This window comes from Diceros bicornis, chromosome 2 (assembly GCF_020826845.1).
Source record: "Diceros bicornis minor isolate mBicDic1 chromosome 2, mDicBic1.mat.cur, whole genome shotgun sequence".
Classification (NCBI taxonomy): domain Eukaryota; kingdom Metazoa; phylum Chordata; class Mammalia; order Perissodactyla; family Rhinocerotidae; genus Diceros; species Diceros bicornis.
Genome location: NC_080741.1, coordinates 40,079,733 through 40,103,982, shown reverse-complemented (window position 1 = coordinate 40,103,982; position 24,250 = coordinate 40,079,733). Strand labels below are relative to the sequence as shown.

At 36.6% G+C, this 24,250-nt stretch overlaps 1 protein-coding gene across 10 annotated transcripts in view; it reads left to right on the top strand.

Moving 5' to 3' along the window:
- The window catches only part of LRRFIP2 (LRR binding FLII interacting protein 2), a 108,669-nt gene that overhangs the window by 69,123 nt on the left and 15,296 nt on the right, over positions 1–24,250 (top strand). For 3 of the 10 annotated variants that reach the window (XM_058554912.1, XM_058554943.1, XM_058554956.1), the window contains 5 exons: positions 616–660; positions 2,043–2,159; positions 5,277–5,348; positions 11,399–11,569; positions 19,342–19,434. In XM_058554912.1, coding sequence (XP_058410895.1) covers positions 616–660; positions 2,043–2,159; positions 5,277–5,348; positions 11,399–11,569; positions 19,342–19,434 — 498 coding nt within the window. Of the gene's footprint in view, positions 1–615; positions 661–2,042; positions 2,160–5,276; positions 5,349–11,398; positions 11,570–19,341; positions 19,435–21,972; positions 22,066–24,250 lie in introns of all 10 variants that reach the window. The other 7 variants (XM_058554930.1, XM_058554949.1, XM_058554962.1 and 4 more) reach the window with 3 other exon arrangements.

The following is a 24,250-nucleotide window of genomic DNA, read 5'->3' as shown; positions in this document are numbered from 1 at the left end:
CCTTTTGTGCTGTTTGATTTTTTTTCCCCTTTTTTGATACATGTGCGTGTATTGCTTAAAAAAACAAAAGACAAAAAAAGCCAAACAACTGAATCCTTAATGCTGTGGGGGAAAATTTTTTTGATGATGTATTTAACATGCGTTAGTCCAATCGGAACTTTTTTTTGGCTAAGTGTACTAGTCTTATCTATGTGTTCTCTGTCCTAATAATGTTTAGATAATAAAGTTTTTTGGCTTTTGGTTTTATCAGACTTTTCCTTTTGATGTGTACAAGTTTATTTTGTATTAACATTTGCAGTGCTAAAACTTAAGTTTATATATAGTTTTCTTTAATGTGTTTCAAATACCATGAAAAGAAAATCTATCTAAAAGTTCGAAACTTTTGTGTAAGGACCTCTTGCTTACTCTATGTCTTCCTTAGGATAAGAATTAAAGTTCTTGACATTTTATCTTATGTGTCTCAACCTTTATTCCAGTTTTATTAGTATGTTTACTTTTAGGTTCCAAACATTGGTTGAACTTGAAGAAGTCAAATGAGGCCGCTTCTTTTTTTCCCCTAAAAAAAAATCAACATGCTTAGCATTTTTCCTGATTTTTATCTCTGTTCTTTTCTAGTTTGATGAAAAATCTGACAAACAGTATGCTGAAAATTACACAAGGGTGAGTATATATATTCCTAAGGGAATTCAGTTCTCAAGGTCAACTAAACTTACTTTCTACTACTATTTCATTCTTTATTTTCCTACAGTTGAACTGATGGAGCCACTTTTCCTCTCTTCATCTATTTCCTGTCCTTGACCCCCCAAATTCCTCCGAGGTTGAATCATGTGAAGCACTGGGAAGAGAAAAGACATTGCGTTTTATTTCCTTGAATGTCACCTCTTAAGCTTTTGGCTGCTTTTTTGATTTTCATCCCTCTAGAATTTAATCTTGAGAAGAAGCCATTAAACACTGAAAATGAAGTGTCTTTAGGAATGATGGTGACAAACTATGAGGTTTTTTTTTTCCCTTCATAGATAAATTATTTTTTTGAAGTAAAATAACTCCTTTCTAGGGGTTACTTTCAGTTTAAAAGTCTCTGACTTTCTTCTACAAGTGTTTTTAGAAAGTCATCTTAGGGAAATTACCAGGATTAATTTTATACTATACTCAAAAGAGACATATCAGTTCTGTCTAATAGAAATATAGTACAAACCACATATGTAAGTTTAAATTTTCTAGTAGCCACATTAAAGCAGTAAAAAGAAACAGATAAAATTAATTTAAATAATATATTTTATTTAACCCAAATGTCCAAAATATTTCAGCATAATCAGTATTAAAATTTATTAATGAGATATTTTACATTCTTTTTTCTGCACTAAGCCTTCGAAATCTGGTGTGTATTTTACTTAAAAAAATCTCTGTTTGGACTAACCACAATTCAAGTGCTCAATAGCTACATGTGGCTAGTGGCTACTATATTGGACAGCACAGATCTATGCGATTTATTAATCCAATATCATGATCTCACATTTAAACTAGTTGTGGAAAGAACAGTGTAAATTTATAGTGATACACAGTGTTGTTGCTGCACCAACTGCAAATAGTATCTCCATTATCAACAAAGTGTTAGAAAAGATTCTAAAGAAGCAGCTTCAGGATCTAAATAGGAACTAATAGACTGCTAATTAGCATACCAAATATAAAGTTCTAAAACTGTTTTAAATTAATCTGATTTACTCATCCCAGTATTGTTTACAGTATAGCAAAGATAAACTTAGAAAACAAAAAACTCGCACACAAACCGTTTCCTTCTTAGTTATGAATTCTAGATTCCAGTAAAGTGTTTGAGTGAGCGAAGTTAAGCTTAGTATGCCTGGGCCCTTCTCTGGACACCCCTTCCCCAAAGCCAATCTAAATTGTCTCTAGGTTACACTTGGCTAGTTCTTGTCCACACTGTATTAGATCTCCCCCTATCACCCTGCTCCATTTTTAGTTTTCACAGCAAACATATTTGTAAAGAAACAAGACTTAAAAGTGTCATATTTCTTTTTCTATAGCCTTCATCTCGAAATTCTGTCTCGGCAACAACCCCTTTAAGTGGAAACTCATCCCGAAGAGGAAGCGGGGACACCAGCAGCTTAATAGATCCAGACGCATCATTAAGTGAATTACGGGTAAACAGCAGTTTTTGGTTTGCTTTTTAAAAACAATTTTTTGGCTTCTTTGTAGTATACTGTTATACTGGAACTATTTCACATTTAATGTGACTTAGTAGAAAAAAGGAGTTTGAGTTCTTTAAAAAAATTGTTAATGCAGTTCAAGAATGTGACTCAGGTCTGAAAGGAAAGAGATTAGTTAATTCTTTTTTCTGTTCTCTTTCCTGAACATTTAATAATATTGGAATGAGTTCTGCTGATTTACAAATGCCAAAAAAACTTTTTAATGTATGTAAAAGTAACTCTCTCAGAAATAATGGGCCATATTTTAAATGGAAAATATGTGGATGTACAAGAAACCAGAGTCTGGGAATTATTAGTCTTTTGAGCCGCTATGGTATTATTTGGCTGCTTGAATACAGTTATCTCTCAATTTTTCATGATAAGACAAGTGTAATAATATTTGAGATAACAGAAATACCTGAGTAATGAAAAGCTCATTTAACCCATTAGTTGAGTCTTCATTCTTACTCACCCTTTTATTTGAAAGATGGGGACTTTCAAAATGTATTTGAATATCTGTTTGCTGAACCTGCTATTTGTGAAGAATGGGGAAGGGTAGTAATAAAAACTGCTTTCATTCAACATTTATTGAGTACTTGGCCCCAGAGATTTGGGCAGTAAAACACTTTGGACTTTAGGAGTTCACTGTTTCATAGGAAGACAAACTGATACAAACCAGTAAAACCAGGTGGTGTGATACTATGGCAGTAGCAAGAATAGGGCTGTTAAGGGAATTCAGAGAAGCATCATCTAAATTGGACTAGGAGAAGAGATAACAAAAGGCTTTTCAGAGGAGACAAACTGAGCTAAGGTTTGAAGGAAGAATAAAAATCAGACAGGCAAAGTTGAAGGAGGAAGGCTTTCTCAGAGAGAGAAATTCAAAGAACCATGGGTTATCTGTATAGCAAAGTTGCCAGAGGGTAGGATGAGAACTGAGGAGTAGCGGTGGATGAGAGAGAAGGCTAGAGAAGCCATATCACAAAGCATCTTGTTGGCAGCCTAAAAGGAATTCAGTTTACCCTAACAACGTTGGAATATTAAACAGGGAAGCGATACTATCTGATTTGCATTCTTAAAGATTGACCACAGATTGGAGGAAGCACTGGAGGTAAGGAGAACAGTGACCCTGTGGTTGAACAATGGGGATGAGATGAGCAAGTCAAAACTATGATGGGAGAAAAATGTCAGAAACTTGTTTTGAAGAGGATACTGGAGGGTAGGAGTTGGTTGGTCAATAGTGAAGAGAGATAGAAGGTTAAGAGAAGTTTTTTGTTTTCTTTTAAAGGTGAGATTGGGGGCCGGCCCGGTGGCGCAAGCGGTTAAGTGCGCGCGCTCCGCTGCGGCGGCCCGGGGTTCGCTGGTTCGGATCCCGGGCGCGCACCGACGCACTGCTTGGCAAGCCATGCTGTGGCGGCGTCCCATATAAAGTGGAGGAAGATGGGCACAGATGTTAGCCCAGGGCCGTCTTCCTCAGCAAAAAAAAAGAGGAGGATTGGCGGATGTTAGCACAGGGCTGATCTCCTCACAAAAAAAAATAAATAAATAAAAAAAAAATAAAGGTGAGATTGATTATTATTTTCATTGGTTGGATGGAGCCAGTAGAGAGAGAGATGAAGTTTGAAGAATGAGAGAGGGGTAACTGACAGAGCAGAGTGCCTGAGTGGGTGAGAGAAATGTCCAGGGCTCAGATGGATGGGGTGGCTTAATTTGCAGGTCGCCTCCGACTGACACAATAGAGGAGGTGGAGACGGGTAACGACTGAGGAGGATTGTAGACAGGGTAGGAGCAGGAGTCTGGCTTGTGAAATGGGCAACTTTTAAAAGTGAACTGCGGATTAGGAGAGGGTGGAGAGGTTTGGAACAGTGGCAGTGGCAATAGAGAAGGAGAGAGCTGACCCAGGTCAACGTGGCTATAACTTTGAAGATGTCAGTATTTATTGAGCTCTTAGTAAGTGCCAGGCATAAGTGCTGGGGGTGCAAAGTTGAAGAGATAAACTCTTGCCTTTAGGTGCTATTTTCTAGTGGGACAAAAGACAGGAGGACAAGGCCTTGCAGCCTCAGACTTAGCTTGTGCTTGCTGTGTACTTTTACTTCTTTTTTGAGAGAATGACTTCTTGAAGGAAATGAACTTTTTGTATCATAGCTCCTGGCTCCTAATAGGTCCTCAATAAATATTGAATGAATCAATGAGTAAAAGACAGATAAACCTACCAAGGAGGGAATGAAGGGGGCAGGGGAAGTGTAAGACAGAAACTATATAATTGGCCTTTGATAATCGATCCTGCCTGTAGTTGCAGGATTGTATTTAGGGCCCTGTGGCAGTTATTTCCCACCTAAATCAAGCATCCAGAATAGATTTTATGTAGCAGGGTCAGGTACAAGGGAAACAATATTTTCCATTTAAAATTTGACCTGCTTCATTTTTCTTCTTATAAGGATTATGGTAATATTTGGAGCAAATGCTTTTTTCATCATTTAAATGTTGTCCTCAGGATAGACTCTTTCATTTGACTCTGTGTTTAAAATGTTTGTGTTTAACTTCCTTCCCTTTACTTTCTTTTTCCGAAATTAATTGTGGTCAGTAACTAAGTCATTGGAAGACAACTTTGTTCATATCCATTTATTACATTTTTTAAAACTTCTGCATGAGTCAGTAAAATTTGCTGCTTATAATTTACTACGTGTTTTACTAGTTCTAGGTGAAACATTATGCTAAAAATTATTTAAATGATTTATAAAATTTTTAAAATGTTATATTAAAAAATGTTGTAATTTATATAGCTTTTTTCCATGTACATTCCCACCCCTATTTTCTAATGCTCTTTCAACAGGAGTTAATGCCAAGAAAATACTTAACACTTTAGATTGATTGCTCCAGACCTTCCCCAGCCCACTATCACCTGACCTTGTTGCTCCTTTCAGTGGTTTGGAGTGGCAGTTATGTTTGTGCACTTTGATTTTTCTGCTTTTAGTCTGGAATGTACAAAAGTAATTCACATTTTCATCTGAATCCTCTGATTTAAGATGTATTTGTGCATGGTTTTATGCAATGGTTCATTCCTATGTCCTGCAGGATATCTATGACCTTAAGGACCAGATACAGGATGTAGAAGGGAGATACATGCAGGGGCTTAAAGAACTAAAGGTATCAGGGCGCATTCTGCAGCCCAAGCATGCTCTCTGTACGCAGAAGTGTTGGTAATGGTGGTTTCATGAGGTCTGTTAACCCCACTGCACATAGCTTTACTAACAGTGTTTGTCTTTCAAGCATGTGCTTAACCTGCAATGCATAGGAAAGGTGAACTTTGGATCTCTGCTTATGTTTAAATGTTTAGTATAATTTTTGGAATATTCAGTAAAAGATATTATACTTCACAGTTTTTAAACCTTGTGAAATACTTGCATGTCCCTTGTATCTTAGCCATACAAAATTGAATTGGGCAAACACCTACAAAGTATTCTAAGAATATTATTTTTTTTGAGAATTAGCCCTTAAAATTCTTCTAAGCTAAAGGAGAGAGTATTGCCTATTTCTGTCACCAAATTCTGTCAATATTAAAGGAAGGCAGAAGAAGCATCCAAGAGAGCATTATTATAAATATTCCCTCTGAAGGAAGGACCCTAAAGCATGAGGCCTGTATTTTCTTTTTGTTTCGATCTTTTTTACCTGTAGGTCGAAAAGGATTACATGGATTCAGTGCCTTAAAGAATTTGGAGGTAAATTTAAATGGGCCTTATCTTTTTTTTTTTTTTTTTTTTTTTTTGTGAGGAAGATCGGCCCTAAGCTAACATCTGCCAATCCTCTTCTTTTTGCTGAGGAAGACTGGCTCTGGGCTAACATCCATGCCCATCTTCCTCCACTTTATATGGGACGCCTGCCACAGCATTGCAAGACAAGCGGTGCGTCGGTGCGCGCCCAGGATCCGAACCGGTGAACCCCGGGGTGCCCCAGCAGAGCCCGCGCACTTAACCACTTGCGCCACCGGGCCAGCCCCGGGCCTTATCTTTTTTGAGCAAGGACAGCTGCCAGTTTTCATTATAAGTGTTGGGTGAGGCAGATATTTTTGTTGTAAATGTTACTTGGTTATCATGCTCTTCCCTGTGTTTTATTATGAAGTTCAAGCCCAATCTGAGGAAACTAGAGGTTTCTCTGAATACACGCATGTCCCTCTTTGAAGCAGACATACACATCAGGCCTCTAAAAAAGTGTAAACAAGGCAGTCAGAAAGATGACTCAGGATATGCCCAAAGGACAAGATGTGGACCTAATGGGCAAGGCTTTCATTAGCCTCCCTGGCATGGTTTGAAGTAGCCCAGCTACCAGCCAAAACCTTCATGCAGGTGATTGCTATCTGTAAGGAACTTAAGTTAAGGCTCAGGACCAGAAAGGTGGGAAGTCCTGTGGAGAGTGCCCGTGAGGGAAGCCTGCAAGCTGCTGGTATGGCTGATATGTGAGGTTGTCAGTACACATCAGGAGAATTACAGAGTTAGTATGCTGATGTGCTCATTTAGTCTGACTGCTTTAATCTTCAGGATTTAACCCCACCTTTGAGGTTTTAGAGATAAGACTTTTGGAAATATCTTGAATCAAAGGAATAAATCCGATACATTAAATAAATACACTTATATTAAAGTTTCCTATGTAACATAATATATCAGGACAGCAAGCAAGTGATTCAGAGGCATTCTTACTTGCTTTTTATTTTATTTAAAACTTTTTTTTCATGGAGCCAGCCCTGTGGTGTAGTGGTTAAGTTTGCGTGCACTGGTTCGGTGGCCTGGCGTTCGCAGGTTCAGATCCCGGACGTGGAGCTACGCACAGCTTATCAAGCCATGCTGTGGCAGGCGTCCTACATATAAAAAGTAGAGGAAGATGGGCACAGATTTTAGCTCAGGGCTAATTTTCCTCACCAAAATAGATAAATAAAAAAATAAAATAAAACATTTTCTTCTTATCTTTTGGATCTATCATTTATTGCTTTCTTTGAAGGATATAAAAAGAACAGATTAAATTTATTTGAGACTTTGGTTTTTTTTGATTTTTTGTTTTTTGTGGGGAAGATCAGCCCTGAGCTAACATCCATGCTAATCCTCCTCTTTTTGCTGAGGAAGACTGGATCTGAGCTAACATCTATTGCCAATCCTCCTCCTTTTTTTTTTTCCCCCAAAGCCCCAGTAGATAGTTGTATGTCATAGTTACACATCCTTCTAGTTGCTGTATGTGGGACGTGGCCTCAGCATGGCTGGAGAAGCGGTGCGTCGGTGCGTGCCCGGGATTTGAACCCGGGCCACCAGTAGCGGAGCGTGCGCACTTAACCGCTAAGCCACGGGGGCTGGCCCTATTTGAGACTTTGAATAGATAAGGTCCTTTTTCTTAATTCATGGTCAGTGTATAATTGAACTTGACTTCGGGTTGTATTTATCTTTGAAATAACTCTTTTAAGTGGAAGAAAAATCATTAAAAAAATTATCTGATTGGTGATCAAGCATGGTGGTGTGATGCATCATATCCTGTTAAAAAAGGACGCTGGGTCATTGCTTATGACATTATTCTTGATTAAGTATGTTTGCCTTTGGGGTGCTTTTCCCCATTCTGCCTTCCATCCAGAATCACCTGAGTCTTGTCAAAACACAGGTTGCTAGACTCTACTCCAAGATTTTCTTATTCAGTAGGTCTGGGATGGGATTGAAAATTTGCATTTTTGCTGTTTGTGATGCTGTTGCTGCTAGTCCAGAACCTACACTTTGACAATCACTGCCTTAGACACATTTCAGTAAAACTAATTCCTAGTGGGTATTACTATGTAAGCTAGATTGAAATCATTACAACTGTCTTGACACTTATATTTAAAATGGCCTTCTGTGGTCTATTATTTAAAGGAAGAGTACATGGTCTATTATTTAAAGGAAGAGTATGTTCTGTAAGTTTTATGTCCAGTTGATTGTGTTATGTATCATGTCCTTGCATCTACTGCTTGAAGTGTCTTAGATTCTGGTGTTCATGCACTTATGTCCCATTTTATATGGGACTGAGTTATGAGGAGGACTTTTTTATGCTATTAGCCTCTAAGATGGATCAGAATCGTTCTAAATTCAGCATTATATTAAGATACCTACTATATTTAAACTATTATACAATTGACTTTGCTTATATTCTTTATTTGGGTTGTATTTGTTCCCAATCCTCGTATAAATGCTGCCTATTAATAAATCTTGATTTTTGAAGTATTAAGTGTATGTGTTTGTGTATATATATATGTGTATGTGTGTATCTTTATTGAGAGAGAATTCACATACCATAAAATTTACTCATTTAAAGTGTACACAATTCAGTAGTTTTTAGCATAGTCACAGAGTTGGATAACCATCACCACAACCCAAATTTAGAACATTTTCATTACCCCGAAAAGAAACCCCATACTAATTATCAGTCAGTCTCCACTCCTCCTCTCCCACTCCCATACCCAGCACTGGGTAACCACTAATTTACTTTCTGTCTCTGCGGATTTGCCTTTTCTGGACATTTCATATAATTGCAATCATTCAATATGTTGTCTTTTGTGATTGACTTTTTCATTTAGCATAATGTTTTCAAGATTCATCCAGGTTGTAACATGTGTCTATGTATATATATATATATATATATTTATTTTATGGCTTGATAATATTTCAGTGTGTGGATTTACCACATTTTGTTTATCCATTTGTCAGCTGATGGACATTTGGGTTGTTTCCAGTTTCTGGCTATTATGAATATTGCTCCTGTGAGCATTTGTGTACAAATTTTTGTATAGGCATATCTTTTCATTTCTCTTGGGTAGATACCTGGGAATAGAATTGCTGGATCATATGGTAACTCTGTGTTTAACATTTTGAGGAATTGCCAGACTGTTTCCAAAGCAGCTGCACTATTTTACATTCTCACCAGCACTGTATGAGGGTTCTAGTTTTTCCACATCCTCACCACCCTTATCTTATTTCTGGTTTTTTGGTTATAAATTATAGCATCCTAGTGGGTGTGAAGTGGTATCTCATTGTGGTTTCAGTGTGTATTTCCCTAATTACTGATGATGTTGAGCATGTTTTCATGTACTTTTTGGCCATTAGTATATCTTCTTTGGAGAAATGTCTATTCACATCTTTGCCCCCCCCCCTTTTTTTTGGTCAGGAATATTGGCCCTGAGCTAACACCTGTTGCCAGTCTTCTTTTTGCTTGAGGAAGATTCGCCCTGAGCTAACATCTGTGCCCATCTTCCTCTATTTTGTATATGGGGTGCTGCCACAGCATGGCTTGATGAGTGGTGTAGGTCCGGGCCCAGGTTCCGAACCTGCGAACTCCAGGCTGCCGAAGTGGAGGGTGCCAAAAACTTAACCACTGTGCCACTGGGCTGGCCCAAATCCTTGCCCATTTTTAAATTGAATTATGTGTCTTTTTATTATTGAGTTGTAAGAGTTCTTTATATATTCTGGATATAAGTCCCTTATCAGATATAAGATATATAAATATTTTCTCCCATTCTATGGGTTGTCTTTTCACTTTCTTGATGGTATTGTTTGTAGCACAAAAGTTTTAAATTTTGATGAAGTCTATTTCTTTTTTGTTGATACTGTTTTTGCTGTTGTATCTAAGAAACCATTGCCTACTCCAAGGTCATGAAGATTTACTGCTATGTTTTCTTTGAAGAGTTTTATAGTTTTAGGTCTTACATTTAGGTCTCTGATCCATTTTGAGTTAATTTTTGTGTAAGGTGTGCAATAGGAGTCCAACTTCATTCTTTTGCATGTAGATATCCAGTTGTCCCAGCACCATTTGTTGAAAAAGCTATTCTTTTCCCATTGACTTGTCTGGGCACCCTTGTCAGAAATCAATTGATCATAAATGTAAGAGTTCTGGACTCTCCTCTATATCATTGATCTTGGTTTGTTAAACATTTGCATTAGTATTTTTTGAATTTATTTCCAGAAGTGATGACTTTTTCTTTGTGAAATATTTCTTCTTTTTAGCCTTAAAAAAAAAGTTACTAGGGGGGCCGGCCCGGTGGCGCAAGCGGTTAAGTGCGCGCGCTCCGCTGCGGCGGCCCGGGGTTCGCTGGTTCGGATCCCGGGCGCGCACCGACGCACTGCTTGGTAAGCCATGCTGTGGCGGCGTCCCATATAAAGTGGAGGAAGATGGGCACCGATGTTAGCCCAGGGCCGTCTTCCTCAGCGGGGAAAAAAAAAAAAAAAAAAAGAGGAAGATTGGCGGATGTTAGCTCAGGGCTGATCTCCTCACAAAAAAAAAAAAAAAAAAAAAAAAGTTACTAGGGGGGCTGCCCAGTGGCATAGTGGTTAAGTTCATGCACTCCACTTCGGTGGCCCAGGGTTTGCGGGTTTGGATCCCGGGCGTGGACCTACACACCGCTCATCAAGCCATGCTGTGGCGGCATCCCACATACAAAGTAGAGGAGGATTAGCACAGAGGTTAGCTCAGGGCCAATCTTCCTCACCAAAAGAAAAAAAACTTAATAGGTAGTAGTAATCTACCAAGTTAGATACAGTTTTTTAAAAACAGACTTGTAATCTATTTTAGGCAGAAAACTTTGAAGTACATAAAATTTCAGGCATTTTGTGGTAGCTCTTTTTTAAGTAGTCACTTTTGCATTCCTTACTTATTTAAAAATGACTAAAATTTGAATAATTGCTTGAAATAAATGTTTACATATTTACATTAGCATTATTATGCAGAACAGGAAAGTATTGAAAACAATGTCCAGGAAGTAGCAAAATTCAAATAAGTATAAAGTTTACTTGTGTAAAAACATGCTGTTTTCTGTTGTGTCATTGAATTCTAAAGGCCAAACAGCTTGTTAAAAACTACAAGAGTACCATTTCTGAAAACGTTGGTGGTTCTTCACTTTACGTTTCTTACAAATATACATTGTCTGCACACCTTTTCATCTTTCAGAGGCTACATTGCTGCTTGGTTTGTTTTCTTGGATAGCAGAGAGCACATAAAGTTCTTATAATGGCATTGTTGGCTTATTATTGTCCTCCTGTTTTATGTGCATGTTACTTAACAAGGAGTTCACCTACTGCTTGTATTTTGCAAAAATGCGTCTTCATGTGTTTGTGCCAGTGCTATAGTTTCCTGTTATATTGCATATAGGCAGTAAACATATTTTAGATATTAGGCTGATGACTTTGACTTTCATTTAGGAGTCTTTGTCTGAAGTGGAAGAAAAATACAAGAAAGCCATGGTTTCCAATGCACAGTTAGACAATGAGAAGAACAATTTGATCTACCAGGTCGACACCCTCAAGGATGTTATTGAAGAACAGGAGGAACAGATGGCTGAATTTTATAGAGAAAACGAAGAAAAATCAAAGGTAATTGCTCATCTTGTATCACACCTTTCTCTTGGGTCAGAAAATAAAACCTGCCATTTAAAAAGTGCTGGGGTTGATAGAAGAATGCAGCATACCTGGGAAAGATGTTTTTGTCAAAACTGATTGGTCCAAGGAAATTGATAGATCATAAGATCTATCCTGAAATATTTTCCTTTTTTAATTTTTATAAAATTTATTTTATGTTCTTAAGGAAAAGCTTATGACCTCCTTCAGTTTCTGTAAGTAGAATACAACTCAAGTTTTATCTTTATTGTCTATCTCTTAATTGAGACAATTACAGTGGATTACTTACTTCTTCCTGTTATAACTGGCTAGAACTCCACAAAGCTCCAAACACTTTCAATGAGATGGTTCCCTTTTTCTTTCTTTTTTTCATTTTTCAAGAGAACCTGTATTCTAAATAATTGGAGAGAAGTCTTGAACCAGTTTTTAAAAATAGCAGTGTGGAGATGTGGGTCAGAAATCGACAGATATTTTCTTTAGAGGGTTGTAAGCTATATTGTTAAAACATGCAGATGGAAAATAAAAGCCACTGCCCAAGGTCCAGAGTTGCCCTTTGACAACGGCAGAAAACAAATTGGGTTCTCTTGAAAACTTTTTGGATTTGGACTTCTTAAAATGTTGATGTCAGTCCAAGCAGAGAACAAATGGATATTATTGCCAAAAAATGAATTGCCACTACGTTGCAGAAATAAAAAACCCAGAAAATAATTTAGGAAATGTGCATTGGTGAAATGTTAGAAACAATAACAATCTGAATTTGTACATAATAAAGGGAAAGAAGGTGTTAATATAACCTCTAAGGGACCAGCATTATTACTGTAGACTCTATAGGAATTTCTTTCCTTGAGGACTGAAAATGCTCATTCCAGTCTGTTTTGGTCATGTTTAAAAAGTGTTAGGAAGTGTTTGCCAAGGGTTTAGGGGAAGGAGGGATGAATAGGCAGAGCACAGAGGATTTTTAGGGCAGTGATACTATTCTGTATGATAATATAATGGTGGATACATTATACATTTGTTAAAATCCGTAGAATCTACAACACCGAGAATGAACCTTAATGTAAACTATAACTTAGGGTGATAATGACGTGTCAGTGTAGATTCATTGCTTGTTACAAATGGGATGTTGATATTGGGGAAGGCTGTTCATGTGTAGGGCAGGGGTTATAAGGGAACTTTGTACTTTCTGTTCAATTTTGCTGTGAACCTAAAACTGCTCTAAAAAATAAAGTCTATTAAAAGAAAAAGGATAAGAAGACTTCTGTCTAGATAGGTGAAGAAGAGTCTTCTGGGTATTTTCGTATTGGGTAACAGTGGCCCATTGAAGAGTATGATTTGGTGGCAATAGGTGGTTTCCTCTTTGATTCTTCCTGTATCTCATGGGCCAATGCTAGAGAGTCTGAGCCATCGAATTTTAGCTAGAGTCCTTGGACCCCTTTCTTGCCTTCCCATGCGTTTTTCATATCTATTTCTGGCTCGCTGCTTCTAGCAGATTAGAAGGAAATCTCACGCTAAGTATTTTAATGGCCAGTACTAAAATGAGTTCTTATCTTTCTGTCTTCTCAAATGTCTTTGAGTATTTTTAAAATTAAGAAAGAAACCCCATGATTATCTATTTTAACCAACTTCGTTTTTCCCTTCTGTCATTTTCTAAGATACAGAGATGTCTCAGTGTACACAGAGTTGTGTTTTTTTAATTTGTTCTTAGAACAATCTGTGCTTTTCAAATTTGAAAAATCTTTAAGCTTTTTTAATACCCTAGAAATGGGCTCCAGGTAGAAGACTTGGTGATAGTGTCTCTCTCTAACATATCTTCACCCTGAGCTCTCTTCTAAACAGATGTTGCCTCACGCAGTAGAATGTTCATGTTCAGAGACACAAAAAGGTCAGGCACTCTGGTATGTTTCACTATAGCAGCAGACGGTGAGGGTAGAAGAAGGGACCATTCAGTTACAGCAACAATATTAATACGATTTTTCAAAATGTCTTTAGTGCTTCCTGCTGGGATTATAATAACTGCATCTTAAACATTGTTTTTATACCTACTTTATGGACAGAATTCCTGATTAGGAATGTCTCAAATATACTATTCTTTTCTTAATAGCTATTCATTTTGGTAGGGAATTCTTTTCCTTTTTTTAGCTTATCTGAGATTTAAAAAAATGTTTTATTACAGATTTTAAACATACAGAAAAATAGAGGAGTATGATGAACCCTCTTAACCCGTCACCTGCTCCCAGCAACCATCAATACATGGCCAATTTTGCCCTGTCCATTTCCTCCACTCCTGTTATTTGAAGCAAGTCCTAAGTATCCCATATTTTAGTATGAATTTAGGTATGGCTCTCTAAATGATATGGACTCTCACTCTCTCTCCTTTTTAAACTTAACCACAAGACCATTTCACATCTGAAAAATTAAAAATAATTCCTTTATACTATCTATCCAATCATTGTTAAAATTTCAGTTGTCTCAAATGTCATATAAACTATTTTTCCTTTTTACACTTAAAAAAAAGTGAGGATCCAGATAAGTTCCACACATTCACACATTGAAATTAGTTGTCATGTCTTTTAAGTCTCTTTATTTATAGGTTTCCTTTGATCTCATTTTTTCGCCCTTGCGGTTTATGTGTTGAAGAAACCGGATTGTTTGTCTTAACAGTTTCCGTCAGTCTTAGGAGTTTTGCTGTTTCATTCCCATGGTGTCTTTAACATGTTCCTTTTTCTTCTGTATTTTCTATGAATTAGGTAGTTAGGTTTACAGGCTTAATCAAATATAGTTTAGTATTTTAGCAAGTCTGCTTCATAGGTTATCTTCCTTCAAGAGGCCCGGATGTATGGCTGTCTTTCTTTGTGATGCTGTAGCCAGATACTTACATCTGTTAGCTGATTAGGGGTTGCAAAATGGGATATTCTAATTTTATCATTACTGCTTTATTTTATTTAATTATTTTTAAACAGCTTTATTGAGATGTAATTCACATATCATACAATTCATCCATTTAAAGTGTACAATTCATTGGCTTTTTTATATATTCACAGATATGTGCAACCATCATCACAGTTTTAGAATATTTTCATCACATCAAAAAGAAACCGTATACCTAGCTAATCATCTAGACGATTGAGCTATCATCTCCCTATCTCCCACCACCCCTTAGCCCTAAGTAACCACTATCTACTTTCTGTCTCTGTAGATTTCCCTATTCTAGACTTTTATATCAATGGAACCATATAATATGTGCTCTTTTGTGATTGACTTCTTTCACTTGGCTTAATATTTTCAAGGTTCATCCATGTTGTAGCATGCATGAGTACTTCATTCCTTTTTGTGGCCTAATAATATTCCATTATATGGGTATACCACATTTTGTTTACCCATTTGTGTGTGTTGATGGACATTTGTTTTTTTCCCCACTTTTTGTCTATGACAAATCATGCTGCTATAAACATTGTGTACAAGTTTCTGTGTGGAAATATGATATCCTTTCTATTAAGTATATACCTAGGAGTGGAATTGCTGGGTTATATGACAACTCTATGTTTAACCATTTAAGTAATGCCAGACTATGCCAAAGCGGCTGCACCATTTTGCATTTCTACCAGCAGTGTATGTGACTTCTGATTTCTCTACATCCTCACCAACACTTGTGTTTTCCAGCTATCCTTGCAGATGTAGTTTTGATTTGCATTTCCCTGATGACTAATGATTTCAACTATGTTTTCATGTAGTTAATGACTGTATATCTTCCTGGAGAAATGTTTTTTCAGATCTCTTGCCCATTTTTAAATTGGATTGTCTTTTTAGTATTGAGTCGTAAGAGTTTATATATTCTAGATACAAGTCCCTTATCAGATACATGATTTGCAGATATTTTCTGCCATTCACTGGGCTGTCATTTCGCTTTCCTTTGCTTTACTAAATAACGTAAGTCTATCTTTAAAGAGAAATTTCCCCTCATCTGTTATTAGTCAGATGAGACAGTTTACGTGGGAAAGGCAAGATAAAGCCTTGATTCTTTTATTTATGAGTTTTCAAAATAAAAAATTGGTTGTTTAGCATCCTCTGATAGTGACCAGTTATTTGGTTTTTTAGAAAAATATTATAAAGTTAAGAATTAAAGGATTTGATGATTTCAATCCACATAGCTTTTATTCTTACTGATTTTCAAATTGTCCCACCTTTTTTTTTTTGTGAGGAAGATCAGCCCTGAGCTAACATCCATGCTAATCCTCCTCTTTTTGCTGAGGAAGACCGGCTCTGAGCTAACATCTATTGCCAATCCTCCTCCTTTTTTTCCCCGAAGCCCAGTAGATAGTTGTATGTCATAGTTGCACATTCTTCTAGTTGCTGTATGTGGGACACGGCCTCAGCATGGCCGGAGAAGCGGCGCATCGGTGCGCGCCCGGGACCCAAACCCAGGCCGTCAGTAGCGGAGCGCGCGCACTTAACTGCTAAGCCACGGGGCCAGCCCCAAATTGTCCTACCTTTAACTAATGCAACCCTCTTCACATTGACTCCCAAGTAATTTTGACATGAGTCTAATTGTTTTTGATAGCTTCTTTGCTGTCTAGCACAAGGTGTTCTCCACTCATTTGGTAATTTCCTCCTCCAGACCAGGAGTCAGCTATTTGTCCAAGGAGCCCTGCTTCTTTTAGTGGAGCAGTGTAGGTGTTGGGGTGCTCTTGCTACCAAGTTGGTCACTGTTTATAGGCCTTTTTAGTGGATATATCAGGGCAATATGTATGTAGGGTTTTTTTTTGTTTTTAAAGTCAAAATATATTATGAGTTTATGCTGATAGTTCTAGTTCATATTCAGGACTCTAGGGTTTTTACTTAACCTCTTCTGTCTTACACATATATATCTCCTTTTTCCCACACTACCATTCCCAGTGCTCAAAGTCACTGGGGAGGATAGTAATTATGTTATATTCTTTTCTCATTGCTTTATCCAACATTACCCAGAATAGCAATGCCAACATTACCACCAACAATATAATTACTGAAAATAGTTAAAAGTTTTTTGTTCTCTTTGGTGGTTTTTTTGCTGCTAGGCTATGTATAGTTCAACCATTGTTTTTGAAAATTACTTGAAATAGTTTCTCTCTCTGTGCTTATGCTACTAACTGGATATATAGTTACGTTGACTGCATTTTATTTTTAATTTTTATGAATTGCTTTTTAAATTTTTATTTTTAAATTATTTTTACCTTTCATTGTGGTAAGAAACATAATAAAATTTACCTTTTTAACCATTTTAAAGTGTACAGTTCGGTAATATTAAGTATATTCACATTGTTGTGCAACACATCTCCAGAACTTTTTCATCTTGCAAAACTGAAACTCGACCCGTTAAACAACTCACCATTTCCTCCTCCTCCAGCTCCTGGCAGCCACCAGTCTACTTTTTGTCTCTATGAGTTTGACTACTCTAGGTACCTCATATAAGCGGAATCATATAATATTTGTCTTTTTGTGATGGGCTTATTTCACTTACAGTAATGCTCTCAAGATTCATCCATGTTGTAGCATGTGACAGGATTTCCAGTCCTGAATAATATTCCACTGTATGTATGTAACACATTTTGTTTATCCACTCATCTGTTGGTTTGCTTCTACCAGGAATTGCTTTTTAAATTTAATTTTTTCAGTTATGTAAAATATTTACATAGATCTGAAGTCAAATCAGCAAAGAAAATATATTCAGAGAAGTCAGTCATCTATCTCTGTCTATTCATCCCTATTCCCTCCTTCCTTATGGGAATTTTTAAATTAAATGGTTTATCTTTCCATTTTTTAAAATCTAAGAAGATGTATAAATTTTGCCATTCAGAAAAATTTATATATATATATATATATACACAAATATGTATATTTGCATGCCTCCTTTCTTAGAAATGATAGCATACTATAAATACTGTTCTGTACCTTGATTTTATCACCTTATGACTATAGTATATAGAGATCTTCCTTATTCTTTTTTATCACTGTATAGTTATTCTGTTGTGTGGATATACTATAGTTTATTCCACCAGTTCCCTGTTAATGGACATTCGAGTTGTTTGCAGTCTTTTGCTGTTAAAAAATAGTGTACTGCATGGGTCTTTTTGTATTTCTGCCAGTCTTATGGGAGTCATAAAGGTGGGTTTGCTGGGTTGAAAGGTGTGGTAATTCTCTAGAAACTGCTGAATTTTTACACCATTTTACATTCCCTCCAAAAGTATGAGAGGGCCTATTTCTTTGCCCATAGTACTTTCCCCTAGATATGCTGTCAAGTTTTTGGACTTTTACTAGTGTTTTGGTGAGAAATACAGTTTTACTTGACATTTCTCTTAGTGTGAGCATCTTTTCATATTTAGAGCGATTTCTGTTTCCTTTTCTGTGAACTGTCCATTTCTTTAGCCTGTTTTTCTATATAGTAGTGTTTTTTTTTTTCTTTCTTTCTTTCTTTCTAATTTTAGAGGCTCTCTATATGGAGAGATGATAACATTGCATCTCTGATATAAGTTGTAAAATTTTTGTTTTTGGCAGTGTGTCATTTGTCTTTTCAATTTGCTTATCGTGTCGTTTGCCATTCAAAAGTTTTTATTTTTATATAGTCTAATTTAATACCCCTTTCCCCTTCTTGCTTGTGGATTTTTGAGTCATTTTTTAGTGATATTTTCCCCACTCTTTGGTTATAGAAATTCACTCATCTTTTCTCTAGTAACTGTACCCTTCCTCCCTCCCTCCCTTCCTCCCTCCCTCCCTCCCTTCCTCCCTCCCTCTCTTTTCTTTCTGTACACTTTTGATCTATTTGGAATTTGTCCTGGTGTGTCGTGTGAGGTATGGTTCCAATTTTCTTTTTCCCTATGGCTATCCAGTTTTCCCACCATCACTAATTTAAAAGTCTACCTTTTCTCATTGATTTGAGTTGCTCTTTTTGTTTTGTTGTTGTTTAATATATTTGTTTATGTAATTGGGTCTATTTCTGGCTTTTCTTTTCTGCTCCATTGGTCTGTATTCATATGCCACTACAACACTGTTTTAATTATATAGGCCTTATAATGTGTTTTAATCTCTAGTAAGGCTAGCTTTCTTCTTTTTCAGTACGTTTTTTTTCTGGCTATTTTTTCTAATGTTTTTCTTACAAATAAACTTTATAATCAACTTGTCTTGCTTTGAAGAGGAAAAAACCTGATAGTATTTTTATTTGGACTGCTTTAAATGTATAGGTTAATTTAGGGGAGAACTGACATTTTTATGATGTTGAGTCTTTTTATCCAAGAAGATGGTGTGCCTTTCTATTTGTTCAGTTCTGCTTCTCTGTCTTCCAGGAATATTTTATATAATTTTCCTCATATAGATTTTGGATATATTTTATAAGTTTATATGTGTGTATTTTCTTAATCTTATTTTTTGATACTGTGTTTATTACATCTTCTCTCTAGATTTTGTTTGTATCTATGAAGATTATTGAATTTTGTATATTATTTTTATAACCTGTTACTTTTACTAAGCCATTGCACTTTTCAGAGTAATTTTGCCATGGATAAGTTTGGGTTTTCTAGATATATAATCCTCTGAGATGAAAAATTTAAATTTTATGAACTTTTTCATAGAATACAGAATTTTTCTAAGTTACTATGTTTTGGCAGTCAAGGCGTGTTTCTGGAGGTCATACTTAGCCTCTGTATTATTATATCATAGATGTTCCAGTTTGTCATGTGCCATGATCATTGCAAACCATATCATTTGTTTAATAACAGGAGTTAGAAAGGCAGAAACATATGTGTAGTGTGCTGCAGCATAAGATGGATGAACTTAAAGAAGGCCTTCGACAGAGAGATGAGCTTATTGAGGTATGTACATGAACTGTGGAAATACTTAATTTTGAAAAAATGCATTGAATGGGATGAGGGGCTGTGTGTTGGGAGGAAAGAAAGTTAAAATACCGCAAAGAGTGTACTTGTCTCTTCACATTTGGCTGTACCCTAACATTTTACAACATGACACATAAAGGCAGGCTTAAAACATTAATACTATGGGGCCGGCCTGGTGGCTTAGCAGTTAAGTGTGCGCGCTCCGCTACTGGCGGCCCGGGTTCGGATCCTGGCCGCGCACCGAAGCACCGCTTCTCCAGTCATGCTGAGGCCGCATCCCACATACAGCAACTAGAAGGATATGCAGCTATGACATACAACTATCTACTGGGGCTTTGCGGGGCAAAAAAAAAAGGAGGAGGATTGGCAATAGATGTTAGCTCAGGGCTGATCTTCCTCACAAAAAAAAAAAAACACATTAATACTATGAACACTATAAACATTTCCCCTTTAAACAGCAGAAGCTTTTGTAATTGTCTTATTCCTAAGCACATTCTTTCCTAAAGATATCTTAGGAAATGGGCAAAAGGAAAAATTACAAAGTACCATTATTCTTTGGAATGTAGTGAATGCTATCTTTTGAGACGTGATTTTGGGGAATAAGAAGTTTATCTTCACTCAGGTATGTACATTTCTGAGGTGGTTAAATGAAAAGAAGAAATTGTCAAAACACCTTATATACAAAAAGGTGAAGGTTGGCCAGTGCTGAGGTTCAGGTTTCTGCTGGTAGAGGAACTCTGAGTGCCACAGTGTTGGCTACATCTTAGGAATGGGGAGCAGTGTGGTCTACCCAAGAAACCTTTGAAAGCATTTGTCATCCTTTTGTGCCTCTGTTTCTCTTTAAATGTGGTTTTTCCTCTTGAGGTTGTTGTTTTTTGTAAGTATGGAGTTAAATTTGTTGGGAAGGGATCCTGCCCACTACCTTGGTGTGGTTGTCAAGAGCATCTAATGTTAATTTAGTGTGGAGGACATGCGAGTGATATCAAGAAGCCAGCTCTTAATGATCCCTAGGAGATGCCTCACTTAACCATGCTCATACTCATCCACATCTGTCGGTCAGATTCCCCCCCACCCCCTGTCTTTTTTCCTCCCACTTTTCCCCCACCCCAGACCAGCCTCACTTAATCTCTCTCCCTGTAAATAACTTTAAAAACCATTCAATAGAAGAAAAGAAATGACTGTTTTTCTATTTGTGTATTTGTGTTACTTTTCATCGTTCTTGAGAATAATTGAATTGAGCATAGCCTGTTGAAAGGAAGTAGAATTTGTGATTTCTAAATGCAGAAACAGATAACCCTTTGAAAATATCAGATTACATGTGAAGTTAGTTGCCTTGGTTTTCCATCTATGGCGAGAAGCATATTGTCCAAATTCTGTATCCTGTTGGTATTTAAAAATAATCTGAATTCCTCTCCCTTTTTGTCCTTTTGTGTTTTTGTGCGTCAATATGCCAGCCACTTGTCATTTCTTAATTTCTAATTAAGATACATACTTTTCCCCTTTTATGATTTCAAACGAATAATAAAACTACTTTGGGAGCTGCTTCTCAGATTTAATAGCTTAAGTTAGAATTGGTTAAGTGTTCTAGTTTTTAATTTGATGTTTGCGTTTAAGAGGAATTGTAATGCTTGATTTGTATAATTTGTTACTGTGGTTTCTTTAAAAGCCCAGTGTGCTCGGTATACAAACTTTAAAAATCTTAGTTTTAGGTGACTTTTATGTTTAGAATTAGTATCTTTTAGATGAAAAACCTTGAATATGACAAAATAATACTTTTTAGTCTAGAATTGAGAATCGCATGGTAAAGTAGATAAGAAATGTGTGAGTAGGGAAAGTAGGTGATGATAATTTACCAATAATGCATAAAGAAAACCTGTTAACGTGAGGGTATAAACTTAACATCGTTGCCTAGTTAGAAGAGTTGTTTAAGAATTGCTAAATGCTAAATTCTAGTTTTTGAAAAACTGATGTGACTGTTGATTCGTAATTCATGATATTTTTGCTATCATAGATTCTGCTGACAGAAATTAAGAATGATTAAGCTGAAATATTTCCCTCTTGTATTTTTTTAAGTCTGCTTAAAAAAAATGAAGTTTAAAACTACTTCATGTTCTTTATGATAAGAATTGTTTGTTTATAAGCAAATCTGAATTTCCCTCTCTAGAAATGTAACTTGTTCCATGTTTAGACAAAGGCACTTATCAAAGGAAGAGTACACATATGGAGTTCTCTGTACACAGAAACCCTAGCTGGCTTGCTGGCACATAGCTGTGGTTGAAACAGTTATTCCCAGTCCCCTTGCTTACTTTTATAGCGGCAAGCCGATGAGAAACCTGTCTCCAAGACACTGGATATCACCTTTCCTTTTAGCAAGCAACTCTCGCTTTTCCTGTTCATCACAGACTTTCCCCCTTTTGTTAAGTTTCTTTATCAGCTTTATTTTTGTTTTCCTCTCTCCAACCCCTTCCCTTTTTCCTTTGTGCTCTTTTATTACTTCTCTTCCCTCTTCCTCTGCAGGAGAATCAACGTATGCAGAAGAAAATAGACACCATGACAAAAGAGGTGTTTGACCTCCAGGACACACTTGTTTGGAAAGATAAAAACATTAGGGTATGAGATGAAATTGGGCTTTGGTCTGAAGCTCATTGATGAGGAATAGACCAATATAATTTAACCTAGAGATTACTAAAAGTCTGTCCTTTTGATTATTTTTAGCATTTATACATTGTGAAATATGAATAAACAGAAGACAGAAAGAAACTTGCATGGGAAAACCTGATAGTATGCCTGGAAAGAACTCTTCTTTCTAGCTGTCTCTGGTCTTGCGAAACCTACAAGGAGGAACTTTCTAAGGAAGTTTTCTTTATTCCCCTAGGATTCTTATCCAGAAGCAGCCACAGGCATTTAATTCAAACTCTGTGGGTAACTTGATTTCCTTACATTGCAAGAATTTGGATAAGAAACAAGAGGATAAGGAGTGGGAGTGGGGAAAAGTTATTAGCATCCCATAAATCCTTGGTGAATAAAATAGGAAGAGATTAAAATCAGTTTAATTACGGAAGTGAATAGGAATGTAAGATTTGCCAGAGCTGCCAAACTGTGACGTCATCTCTAATTATAACCCGTTAACTCCCCAAAGCAGGGGCCCAGATAAGGAAAAAGTCTTCAGTGCTTTTTTGCTAAGCCCTTCAGGTAGTTTCCAGATACACAGGAGGCTGAAAAAATTCGCACCAGTTTGTCCCATGTGGCATTTGGCAGCCACATACATCTCATGGGATGAGCTCTCTGTTCTGCTGTAGGGGAACCACAGCCGTAGCTGCCAGAGGCTTACCTTGTCAGGGAAGGGCTGTGTTGGAAGAAACAGAGAGAAGGAAACTCTTGGCCTGAGGACATAGTGAGAAAGTCTTGTTCTGCTTGAGATTAGAGAGGGTAGGGAAAAGTTGGCAAAGATACCTCAGAGCACCTGCAGTAGACATGCTTGGATGTGAAGCCCTCTGGATCATACCCACCATTGTTAGAGGCATTCTGATATCCAGTTCTTTTCATGTCTCCAAGGACCCTATCCTCTCATTAATAAACACATGGGAAACAAAATTATTTCTTAAGAGTTTGATAGACTGAAAGTTTTGAAGAAATAAAGCTACCTTTTGGAGTTTCTGATACTTAAAAACCAACTTTCTAAAATTCCACTCAATGCTCTATAGAAGAGCCTTCTGGGGTATAAATGAACAAATGAACTCTGTTAAAAGTTTTGAAATTGTGATTGTGAACTACTGATTTTATTTAATTTTTTCCTTGGGGAATTTAAAATGAGATGTGAAAAAATGTATGGTGCAAAGTAGGGTGTGAGATGAAATTTGTACTTTTAGGTAAAACCTGGTCACTATCTAGAATGGGCTTCCTATAGGACTTTACATAATTGTCTTTAGCACAGATCTGCAGGTCTACGATTTTTATTTTGTATAATTATCTTAGTATTTAAAACTGATTATTTTGGACCAGTTACAGAAAAACCCCAAACCTCTCAGTCCAATAAAATAGCTATTCAAAATAAAACAAAAATTTTCTGTCAAAAAGATACACTGATGGTTACGATATAAATTATGTGACTTTTTAGCTTTCTTGGCATTATTGAATGAATAAGTGGGTATCTTCTTTTTATGTGGTAGATAATAATGTGATCCTTTGGCTTTTTTTTTTTTTAATTAAACTTGAAAAAATTTTTTGAGGTAATTGTAGATTAACATGCAATTGTAAGAAATGATACAAAGAGATCCTGTATGCCCTTTATCCAGTTTTCCCCAAATGTAACATCTTGCAAAACTGTAGTACAATATCACAACCAGAATATTGACCTTGATAAAGTCAAGATACCATTTTCGTCACCATAAGGGATCTCTCCTGTTGCCCTTTTATACCATGTTTACTACCTCCCCTACCCCATCCCAAGCCCTGGCAACCACTAATCTGTTTTTCATTTCTATAATTTTGCCATTTTAAGAATGTTATGTAAACAGAATCATACAATATATAACCTTTTGGAATTAACGTTTTTTCATTTAGCATAATTCCCTTGAGATTCATCCAAGTTATTGCATGTATCAGTAGTTCATCCCTCCTCTGACTTTAAAAAAATTTTTTTAAGTTGTGGTAAAATACAAAAACATAAAATTTACCATTTTAACCATTTTTAAGTATAGAGTTTAGTGGTAGTACATACATTTGCATTATTGTGCTACCGTCACCACCGTCTATCCCCAGAACTCTTTTCATCTTACAGAACTGACTGAAACTC